The following is an 11,339-nucleotide window of genomic DNA, read 5'->3' on the forward strand; positions in this document are numbered from 1 at the left end:
ATTGCCTATTACTAACAAGCTAGAGGAGTGAGAAACAAAGAAAAGAAAACAAACATGCTTTCCTCCCATCTGGCCTCTTCAACCTCCTCCCCTCGAGCGGCCCAGGGGAATGGGGGATCGGGTGTTGTGGTCAGTCTATATCATTTGTCTCTGCCGCTCCTTCACAGTCACTCTCGTAACCTGCACGTTGGGGTCCCTCCCACAGGATGCAGTCCTTCCTGAACTGATTGTACGTGGACCTCCCACAGGCAGCAGCTCTTCAAGAACTGCTCCAGATATGGGTCCGTACCACAGGGTCAATCCATCAGGAGCAAACTGCTCCAAAATGAGTCCCCCACAGGCAACAGCTCCTGCCAGGTCACCTGCTCTTACATAGGCTCCTCTCCACAGGCCACAGGTCTGGCCCGGAATCTGGGTCCGGCAGGGGTCCTCCACAGCCCGCAGCCTCCTTCAGTGCAGGTCCACCTGCTCCACCGTGGTCTCCTCCACCGGCTGCAGCATGGAACCCTGCTTCACCGTGGTACGCCATGGGCTGCAGAGGGACAGCCTTCTTCGCCACGGTCCACACCATAGGCCGTAAGGGAACTTGGGCTCCAGCACCTGGAGCACCTCTCCCCCTCCTTCTTCACCGACCATGGCGCCTGCAAGGCTCTTTCTCACGACTCACTCCCCCAGATGCTGTGTAGCAGCACCTTTTTTTTGTGTGTGTCCCTGTCTTAATTATGCTCACAGAGAGGTGCAAACAGCGTTGCTTATTGGATCTACTCTGGCCAGCAGTGGGCCCTTACCTAAAATGGGGCGTCTTCTAGATTCTTCTCGCAGAAGCCACCCCTGTGGGCCACTGCTACCACAACCTTGTCACATAAACCCACTACAAGAGCTTCAATAACAAAAGCACATGCTGAGTAATTGATACACATCTCTGTGCCTGCACAGCAGGCACAAGCACATATTTGGTAGGATTTCCCCAGGACACCCCACCCACCCTGCTCAGCAGCACGCATGCTCCGGGAGTCCTCACAAGGGCAGCCAGATGAGCAAGGGCACCAGACGTGCCCCTAATTCTGCCTGAGGCAGGATCAGAGTGGCAGGAGCACAGCACTGCCTGTGGAGGACAAGAGTATGGGAAGGGGGGACTGAGAACAGAGCTGTTGGTGTGCCACAACCTCGGTCTCCCCAGCTTGAGGCCAGGGTGGAGGGACAAAGCAATCATTGGCTTGGGACCAACCCAGGCACAGCCTAGCCTGCACAGCATCAGAATGGGATTTTTGGAGGGGTCCTGCAGGGCTTCTCCAGACCCACTTGGCTTCAGGACACAGTGATGCACACGTAATACCCTGAAAGACATTACACTTTTCACCACAGGAATGCTCCAGTGGGGAAGACGGTACTTGTCCTGCGCTATTCCTGTCCTCTGCAGTGTTTTCAGGACAACTGAAAGATTCTGCATAAGCCCTTTCAGAGGAGAGAAAACAATCTTTGCATCGCCATTCACATTCCGTCGCCATTATACACACCAAGGCTGAATTTATCTGCGTCCTGCCCAGATTTAAAGGGGCCTCACATCACCCTCTAAAAGCTGTCCTGGCTGCCACCTATCCCTTTGACTTCTTTGGGACTCCCTCCTCTTTGTGGCTTTGGCAGGTGTGCTTGGAGGAGGGATGGGCAATACAAAACGTTTAGAGTGCTAATATACCATCAGCGCTTCATCCAGTTGGGCATTGGCCTGCACAAACATACCTTCCAGCAATTCAAAGGTTTGCTTCATCAACGGGGAGACAGGATCAAACCTTGGTTGTTGGTGATACGACAATTAGAGAGCGGGAACTCCTGGACATCCTTCTAAGACCTTGCCAATACCACACCTCTCAGTCACTCCTACAAAGACCAAATTCCTTAAGGGTACTCATCTCCTACAGGCATGAAGGAGATCCACATTAGGACCATATCTACCCACGTTTTTCCACTCCAAGACATCACATTTCTCCCTGTACATCTTCACGGAACATCGCAATAGAAAAGGAACATAAGGAGACTCAGATTAATTTGAAGCAAAAACTTTAATGAGTCTGAAGAAGGAATCAAAGCAGCACATGGAGGAAAGGATCCAGCCCATGCTGCCACAAGGACAGCTGTCAGTCAGACCCCCTTCACCACAATGGGAAGCACATCTTCCTGCCTCACATGGTGAGAGGAAGAACAAAGATGATGCTCTTGACTTGCTTCCAGATGAACTCATGGCACAGGACAGGATGAGACAACAAGGACTCATGCTGAAGAGAAGAAAGCACAAGAAGAAGATGTCTGCTGGCCGTGTTTCCAGACAGCGCAGGCTGGCACCCTGGCTTCCCTCTCTGCTCTGCAGGAGGCCACGAGGGTACTCAGGCCCTCTGGAAACTCTGGCCAGCAGCTTCGTCCTCAGTCCGGCACCGGGCTTCGGGCTTCGTGGTCGATGCTCTCACTGGACATCCTCGTGGGCTTTAGCAGGGCAGGCACCTTCTGCCGCTGTAGCGGCCACCAAAGCCAGAGAGGCCAAAGCCCCCGGAGGAGATGGGCACTCCCTCCTCACTCAGGATGCTACCAACGGCAGCTGAGGTGGTGGATCCCACAGCGGTGTTCTGGGGGAAGGAGCTGAGGATGGGGCCGGGCAGGGTCACCACCACGGGAGAGGGCTGGATCACCACACGGGAGTCCTGGCACTGCCGGACACAGGGCTCGTTGCAGCTGTTGGCAAGTGGGGTTGGCCCACAGGGACGGCACAGATCGTAGCACGACATGGCTGCGGGATGGAGGCGCACCTGGGAGAGAGAGTAGGGAAAGCACACGCAGCATGTCAGCAGTAGCCTGACAGCCTGCTGGCCAAGACAGAAGGCATAGTCTGGGGAACAGGGACACGGTCGACGAGGACAGAGAGAAGTCCCAGGGCCCCTGCAAAGACCGTCCTAGACCTCCTCCCACCTTCCCCCTCAGTGACAAGCAGAACAGCAACAGAGGGAGCAGAGTCAAGGAGCAAGGCCCACACCAAACGTACACGGAGCCAGAGCCTCGGTGGAGGCCAGAAGGCCAAGGGGAGAAGAGGAAGAGAGGAGTACGGAGAAGGCACTTGCAGCTCACCTTGTTCACCAAGGAGGAGGAGGCAAGAGAAGTGGATGAGGCAGCTTGCTGTTGAATGAGTTTTTATACTGTTCCAGACTGCCCCAGGCCCAGAGGCACCATTTGCACAAGTAATGTTTTTACTAGCAAGCTCATCTCACATGCAAAATATTGCAATTTAAGAATCTCTGGCATTTATTTGTTCCCTGCAATGCTCCCTTTTCATTTCCTTGCTCATGTCATAGCCATTCTGCCACGCTGGCTTCTTTCAAGTCACAGGATTAGAGGCCAGAATGTTTCCGGGCAAAAATACACATCAGCACAAAGAGATGATGAAGACAATGATGCGGATTGTCCTACCTCTTTAGGGAATGGGAGCCTCTTACTCCCTGGAGCCTTGCTCCAACACTCATCCTGATTTCTGGTGTACATCTCCTCCCTAGCCTTGAAGTTTCAGGATGGACTTCCAGGTGTGAGGGTCGTCAGCATTATCAATCTCCCTCCTTAACGCAGTGCTTACTCAGGTTCTTTTAGTCATTGTATTTCTAGGCAGGGCACCTCTAATCTTGGTTTTAGACTCCCTCAGATTAACAATTGCTCTTGGGAGAAATGTGCCTGGCTCTTCTTTTGTAATCGTACTTCTCCCCTTCGTACCTTCCTTCTTTACACCTCTTAACTCCAAGAATCGGGAATGAAGGCTGCTGCCCTCCCAAGAGTTTCTGTTGGAGAGCTGTGGTTGTTTTACTTGGGTGGGCGGCCGAGCTCCACAACAACCGCTCCTTCACTCCCCCTCCCCAAAGGGAGAGGTGGAGAAAATAGGATAAAAAGGGCTCAAGGTTTGAGATAATGACAGGGAGATCGCTCAGTAATTATTGTGATGGGCAAAGCAGCCTCAACATAGGGAGATAGTAAGATTTATTGCCTATTACTATTTATTGCCTATTACTAACAAGCTAGAGGAGTGAGAAACAAAGAAAAGAAAACAAACATGCTTTCCTCCCATCTGGCCTCTTCAACCTCCTCCCCTCGAGCGGCCCAGGGGAATGGGGGATCGGGTGTTGTGGTCAGTCTATATCATTTGTCTCTGCCGCTCCTTCACAGTCACTCTCGTAACCTGCACGTTGGGGTCCCTCCCACAGGATGCAGTCCTTCCTGAACTGATTGTGCGTGGACCTCCCACAGGCAGCAGCTCTTCAAGAACTGCTCCAGATATGGGTCCGTACCACAGGGTCAATCCATCAGGAGCAAACTGCTCCAAAATGAGTCCCCCACAGGCAACAGCTCCTGCCAGGTCACCTGCTCTTACATAGGCTCCTCTCCACAGGCCACAGGTCTGGCCCGGAATCTGGGTCCGGCAGGGGTCCTCCACAGCCCGCAGCCTCCTTCAGTGCAGGTCCACCTGCTCCACCGTGGTCTCCTCCACCGGCTGCAGCATGGAACCCTGCTTCACCGTGGTACGCCATGGGCTGCAGAGGGACAGCCTTCTTCGCCACGGTCCACACCATAGGCCGTAAGGGAACTTGGGCTCCAGCACCTGGAGCACCTCTCCCCCTCCTTCTTCACTGACCATGGCGCCTGCAAGGCTCTTTCTCACGACTCACTCCCCCAGATGCTGTGTAGCAGCACCTTTTTTTTGTGTGTGTCCCTGTCTTAATTATGCTCACAGAGAGGTGCAAACAGCGTTGCTTATTGGATCTACTCTGGCCAGCAGTGGGCCCTTACCTAAAATGGGGCGTCTTCTAGATTCTTCTCGCAGAAGCCACCCCTGTGGGCCACTGCTACCACAACCTTGTCACATAAACCCACTACAAGAGCTTCAATAACAAAAGCACATGCTGAGTAATTGATACACATCTCTGTGCCTGCACAGCAGGCACAAGCACATATTTGGTAGGATTTCCCCAGGACACCCCACCCACCCTGCTCAGCAGCACGCATGCTCCGGGAGTCCTCACAAGGGCAGCCAGATGAGCAAGGGCACCAGACGTGCCCCTAACTCTGCCTGAGGCAGGATCAGAGTGGCAGGAGCACAGCACTGCCTGTGGAGGACAAGAGTATGGGAAGGGGGGACTGAGAACAGAGCTGTTGGTGTGCCACAACCTCGGTCTCCCCAGCTTGAGGCCAGGGTGGAGGGACAAAGCAATCATTGGCTTGGGACCAACCCAGGCACAGCCTAGCCTGCACAGCATCAGAATGGGATTTTTGGAGGGGTCCTGCAGGGCTTCTCCAGACCCACTTGGCTTCAGGACACAGTGATGCACACGTAATACCCTGAAAGACATTACACTTTTCACCACAGGAATGCTCCAGTGGGGAAGACGATACTTGTCCTGCGCTATTCCTGTCCTCTGCAGTGTTTTCAGGACAACTGAAAGATTCTGCATAAGCCCTTTCAGAGGAGAGAAAACAATCTTTGCATCGCCATTCACATTCCGTCGCCATTATACACACCAAGGCTGAATTTATCTGCGTCCTGCCCAGATTTAAAGGGGCCTCACATCACCCTCTAAAAGCTGTCCTGGCTGCCACCTATCCCTTTGACTTCTTTGGGACTCCCTCCTCTTTGTGGCTTTGGCAGGTGTGCTTGGAGGAGGGATGGGCAATACAAAATGTTTAGAGTGCTAATATACCATCAGCGCTTCATCCAGTTGGGCATTGGCCTGCACAAACATACCTTCCAGCAATTCAAAGGTTTGCTTCATCAACGGGGAGACAGGATCAAACCTTGGTTGTTGGTGATACGACAATTAGAGAGCGGGAGCTCCTGGACATCCTTCTAAGACCTTGCCAATACCACACCTATCAGTCACTCCTACAAAGACCAAATTCCTTAAGGGTACTCATCTCCTACAGGCATGAAGGAGATCCACATTAGGACCATATCCACCCATGTTTTTCCACTCCAAGACATCACATTTCTCTCTGTACATCTTCACGGAACATCGCAATAGAAAAGGAACATAAGGAGACTCAGATTAATTTGAAGCAAAAACTTTAATGAGTCTGAAGAAGGAATCAAAGCAGCACATGGAGGAAAGGATCCAGCCCATGCTGCCACAAGGACAGCTGCCAGTCAGACCCCCTTCACCACAATGGGAAGCACGTCTTCCTGCCTCACATGGTGAGAGGAAGAACAAAGATGATGCTCTTGACTTGCTTCCAGATGAACTCATGGCACAGGACAGGATGAGACAACAAGGACTCATGCTGAAGAGAAGAAAGCACAAGAAGAAGATGTCTGCTGGCCGTGTTTCCAGACAGCGCAGGCTGGCACCCTGGCTTCCCTCTCTGCTCTGCAGGAGGCCACGAGGGTACTCAGGCCCTCTGGAAACTCTGGCCAGCAGCTTCGTCCTCAGTCCGGCACAGGGCTTCGGGCTTCGTGGTCGATGCTCTCACTGGACATCCTCGTGGGCTTTAGCAGGGCAGGCACCTTCTGCCGCTGTAGCGGCCACCAAAGCCAGAGAGGCCAAAGCCCCCGGAGGAGATGGGCACTCCCTCCTCACTCAGGATGCTACCAACGGCAGCTGAGGTGGTGGATCCCACAGCGGTGTTCTGGGGGAAGGAGCTGAGGATGGGGCCGGGCAGGGTCACCACCACGGGAGAGGGCTGGATCACCACACGGGAGTCCTGGCACTGCCGGACACAGGGCTCGTTGCAGCTGTTGGCAAGTGGGGTTGGCCCACAGGGACGGCACAGATCGTAGCACGACATGGCTGTGGGATGGAGGCGTACCTGGGAGAGAGGGCAGGGAAAGCACCGCAGCATGTCAGCAGCAGCCTGACAGCCTGCTGGCCAAGACAGAAGGCACAGTCTGGGGAGCAGGGATAGGCTTGAGTCCAGATCGAGGACAGAGAAGGGCCGAAGGGCCCCTGCAAAGACAGTCCAAGACCTCCTGCCACCTCCCCTCTCAGTGTCTAGCAGGTCAACAATGGAGCGAGGAGTGTCAAGGATGAAGGGCCACAGCAAGAGCTTTACAAAGGCAAAGAGTTTTTTAAGGCAAGAAGGCCAAGGGGAGAAGAGCAAGAGGGGAGTGAGGAGAAGGCACTTGCAGCTCACCTTGTTCGCCAAGGAAGAAGGCAAGAGAAGTGAATGAGGGAGCTTAACATTGGATTTGTTTTTATACTGTTCCAGACTGCCTTAGGCACAGAGGGACCATTTGCACTTTTAATGTGTTTACTAACAAGCTCGTATTTTATGCTGAGCTTCCAAATTAAGTAAATTGGCTCGTTGTTTATTTTCCCTGCAATGCTCCCTTTTCATTCTGCTGTTTCATGTCATGTCCATTCCATCATGCTGTCTCCTTTCAAGTTCCAGTATTATAGGCCAATATTTCCATTGGAAATTATAGTTAAAATCAGGCAGATGTTTCAACCACGTTAGAGGAGTTTTGCCATGTTTTTAGTTGACATCAGCATTTTCCCCTTCTTAGGCATATTAGACTGTTGTTATGAATGTGGCATTATTTTGTTGGTGCTTTTTGATTTTGTTGTTGTTGTTTTGTTTGTTTGTTGTTTGCTTTTGTTTTTTTTTCTTCTAATATTTTCATTTGATTAGAGAGCAGATCCAAGGACTGGTCAAATCTGTTGCTCTCTGTGCCTCCAAGGCTTTTAAAGCTTTTGTAGGCATTATTTTTACAGCAGGATGACAGTGCTGTCAGGTGTTTTTTACTCTCCTTTTCATCTGGCATTGCACAGTCCAGTTATCCTGGCTGTTTTGCTTTCTCACCTCCTTCACTGTTGTCTGTAAGTCCCCAATAACCAGAGCAAGCATGCTTCAGAAAGAATGATTTTGCTTTTCCAAAGTCAGTATTATCTAGATATGCTGCTTTCTTGAAGAAACCACCCTAACAAAAACACACGGCAACATTTCCATGCTACACACAACCCTGCCCAGAAACAAGGGAGGTCTGGGAGGTCCACCGAGGGCATCTGGGTAAGCAGCAGGTATCAGGACCTCCCTGCGGATATGTGCCGAGGGGGCAACACCAAGCCACACCCTGTGCTTTCCTGAGGCAGCACATTTCTTGGGGGAACAACAGCCCAGCTTGGGATATTAAACATACATGTACACAGCTCACGACCTCATCCCACGGGGTGGACAGAATGCCTTCCCCAGTGAGGCTGGGACTCCACCAGACATAGGCAACTCTCTAATCACAGAGGCCCAACCAAATTCCTCATTTAAGAAGATGAAAGGAGCTTTTAAGGTGACAGGGCATGTTCATCTAGGCAAATCTGCATGCAGAATAAATCCACAGTGTGACTGCAACACAGCATTGCTGCACGGAAAATAAGGATCTCCATACACAAAGGAATTTTAATCATCTTTAAACTATACAGGGCACCAGTTTCCCATACATGCTGCTTCCATTAAAAACTCTCCACAAGAAAGACATTGCATGCAAAAATGCATTTTTCTATCATCTCTCCATAGTCCCCAATGCAGAATCACATACGGAGGGTCTATACAAGACCTCAAGCATCTTGTAACACACTACTCTCAGACGGCATACTGAGGATGTTGACTTCTATCCCCAGTTGTATCTTTTAACAACTCCTGTATTCTGGAGATGGAACAGGATGCCTTAAAAACATAGAGCAAAGTGCATTTTAGAGGGTCTCCCATCAAGGACAGATGCATGGATCTTTTGGGTGGTTTCTGTCTTTAAGAGAATATACCCATCTGGTGCAAAATTATACTGTCCTCCAGAGGGTAGAGCAAAAGAGAAGCTTCCTACTCAACCTCAGTGAGGACTGGAGGGCCTGGAGCAAGGGATTGCCCACAGAGAAAAAGAGCAGAGGAGGGAGGGACTTAAACCCAAAAATAGGAGCTCACATCATCCTCTAATAGACTGCCCTAGCTTCCACTTCTCCCTTTACCTTCTTCAGGGCTCTTTCCAATCTGAGGCTTTGGCAGATATGCATGGGGAGAGATGGGCAGAACAAAATATTTAGAGCTGTAATATAACATCAGAGCTTCATCCAGTTGGGCACTGGCCTTCACAAACATACCTTCCAGAAATTCAAAGGTTTGCCTCATAAATTGGAAGACAGCAGCAAACCTCCCATGTTGGTGACAAATCTCTTGGGTTACATATTGGACACTCTCATTTTAGCTTTAAAACACCAGACACCCTTCCACCTCTCCATATCTCCACTAATGACCATCTTTCTTCAGGCTAGCTAACTACTCCAGACATGAAGGAGGTCCATATTAGGGCCATATTCACCCATGCTTTTCCACTCCAAGACATCACATTTCTCCCTGAACAGCTTCACTGGGCATCCATAAAGAAAAGGAACATGACGACACACAGATTACAATGCAGTGTAAACTTTAATGAGTCTGAAGAAGGAATCAAAGCAGCACATGGTGGAAAGAATCCGGTACATGCTGCCACAAGGACAGCTGCCAGTCAGACCCTCCTTCAACACAATGGGTTGCATGTCTTCCTCCCTCACATGGCAAGAGGCAGAAGAAACAGGACACTTTTGACTTGCTTCCAGATGAACCCATGGCATAGGACAGCAGGAGACAACAACGGCTCATGATGCACAGAAGAAAGTGGGAGAAGAAGAAGATGTCTGCTGGTCATGTTTCCAGACAGCGCAGGCTGGCACCCTGGCTTCCCTCTCTGCTCTGCAGAAGGCCACGAGGGTGCTCAGCCCATCTAGAAACTCTGGCCAGCAGCTCCATCTTCAGTTCGGCAACTGGCTTCGAGCTTCCTGGTCAATGCGCTCACTGGACTTCCTCATGGGCTTTAGCAGGGCAGGCACCTCCTGCCATAGTAGCGGCCACCAAAGCCAGAGAGGCCAAAACCTCCAGAGGAGATGGGCACTCCCTCAGCACTCAGTATGCTGCCAACGGCAGCTGAGGTGGTGGATCCCACAGCGGTGTTCTGGGGGAAGGAGCTGAGGATGGGGCCAGGCAGGGTCACTACCACGGGAGATGGTTCAATCACCACACGGGAGTCCTGGCACTGCCGGACACAGGGCTCGTTGCAGCTGTTGGCAAGTGGGGTTGGCCCACAGGGACGGCACAGATCATAGCACGACATGGCTGCGGGATGGAGGCGCACCTGGAAGAGAGAGTAGGGAAAGCACATGCAGCATGTCAGCAGTAGCCTGACAGCCTGCTGGCCAAGACAGAAGGCATAGTCTGGGGAACAGGGACACAGTCGACGAGGACAGAGAGGGGTCCTAGGGCCTCTGCAAACACACTCAGTGACAAGCAGAACAGCAACAGAGGGAGCAGAGTCAAGGAGCAAGGCCCACACCAAACCTACATGGAGCCAGAGTCTCGGTGGAGGCCAGAAGGCCAAGGGGAGAAGAGGAAGAGGGGAGTACGGAGAAGGCACTTGCAGCTCACCTTGTTCACCAAGGAGGAGGAGGCAAGAGAAGTGGATGAGGGAGCCTGTTGTTGGATGGGTTTTTATACTGTTCCAGACTGCCCCAGGCGCAGAGACACCTTTTGGGCTTAAATCTGTTTCACAACAAGCTCATCTTCTATGCAAAACTGTGAAGTCAAAGTAAATGGGGACACTATTTTTTGTTCCAATTAATGCACCCTTTTCATGACATGCCTATTTGGCCATGCACACTCCTTTAAATGGACAGAATTATAGACCAAAATATTTCCATTGGAAATGATGCATCAGCACATGAAAATGATACAGTAGTGATGAGGGGTATTCAGCTACAGTATTTGATGACAGCCACATATCCTAAAGAGCCTTACTTTGACGATTTCAAAAATGCTTAACTCACATTTCCTTCCCATACTAAAACACAAGGTATGACTTAAAAACAGCTTTCTATGATGGGAGTGGCCATCGCCAATGCTTCACATAATAAATAATTCTATGTTAGGTCTGAACATGCGAGTCAGGTTGGATAAGCTGTTGGCTTTTAGATTGTCTGCAATCTCACACAGGAGGAATTCACATGTTCTTTGCCCTTCCCTCCTTTGCTGGGCAGCCTCCTGAAGTCCCCAGTCAACAGAAGAAGGACGTTTGAGGAGAGACACCCCTTTCCAACACATGCTAAGTCTACACCCCTCACACTACCAAAGGTCAGTGCAGTGATGTAGTGGCTTCACAACTCCTCCTTCCTCCTCCTCAAGGCTTCCTGCAACTTCTGCTTTCAAACTGTGTGCTAATTCAATAACCTCCACTGCAAAATGCTTGGAAAACTTCCCATGCAACACGAAAACTCATCACAAGCTGGCACGGCCTGAGAATGACAGCA

General features: G+C 51.1%; 3 protein-coding genes across 3 annotated transcripts; all 3 read right to left on the bottom strand.

Annotated features, from left to right (window-relative positions):
• Nucleotides 1–2,047: 2,047 nt before the first annotated feature.
• On the bottom strand, nucleotides 2,048–3,242 carry LOC137845594 (feather beta keratin-like). The gene is made up of 2 exons (XM_068662940.1): nucleotides 3,115–3,242; nucleotides 2,048–2,798 (listed from the first exon to the last, which is right to left on the bottom strand). The coding sequence occupies exon 2, from the start codon at nucleotides 2,775–2,777 to the stop codon at nucleotides 2,481–2,483; it is 297 nt and encodes a 98-aa protein (XP_068519041.1). The 5' UTR covers nucleotides 2,778–2,798; nucleotides 3,115–3,242; the 3' UTR covers nucleotides 2,048–2,480.
• Nucleotides 3,243–6,107: 2,865 nt separating this feature from the next.
• LOC137845624 (feather beta keratin-like) lies at nucleotides 6,108–6,821 on the bottom strand. The gene has a single exon (XM_068662972.1). It carries the CDS (start codon nucleotides 6,802–6,804, stop codon nucleotides 6,508–6,510), a length of 297 nt encoding a protein of 98 aa, XP_068519073.1. The 5' UTR covers nucleotides 6,805–6,821; the 3' UTR covers nucleotides 6,108–6,507.
• Nucleotides 6,822–9,428: 2,607 nt separating this feature from the next.
• Nucleotides 9,429–10,167, bottom strand: LOC137845621 (feather beta keratin-like). Its single transcript, XM_068662969.1, has one exon. The coding sequence runs from the start codon at nucleotides 10,148–10,150 to the stop codon at nucleotides 9,854–9,856; it is 297 nt and encodes a 98-aa protein (XP_068519070.1). The 5' UTR covers nucleotides 10,151–10,167; the 3' UTR covers nucleotides 9,429–9,853.
• Between the last annotated feature and the right edge of the window lie 1,172 nt (nucleotides 10,168–11,339).

The sequence above is a fragment of the Anas acuta genome, chromosome 28 (assembly GCF_963932015.1).
Source record: "Anas acuta chromosome 28, bAnaAcu1.1, whole genome shotgun sequence".
Taxonomy (NCBI): domain Eukaryota; kingdom Metazoa; phylum Chordata; class Aves; order Anseriformes; family Anatidae; genus Anas; species Anas acuta.

Excerpts from the sequence above, each read along its gene's own strand:
- LOC137845594 (XM_068662940.1), bottom strand. The coding sequence starts at position 2,777 with ATGTCGTGCTACGATCTGTGCCGTCCCTGTGGGCCAACCCCACTTGCC.
- LOC137845624 (XM_068662972.1), bottom strand. The coding sequence starts at position 6,804 with ATGTCGTGCTACGATCTGTGCCGTCCCTGTGGGCCAACCCCACTTGCC.
- LOC137845621 (XM_068662969.1), bottom strand. The coding sequence starts at position 10,150 with ATGTCGTGCTATGATCTGTGCCGTCCCTGTGGGCCAACCCCACTTGCC.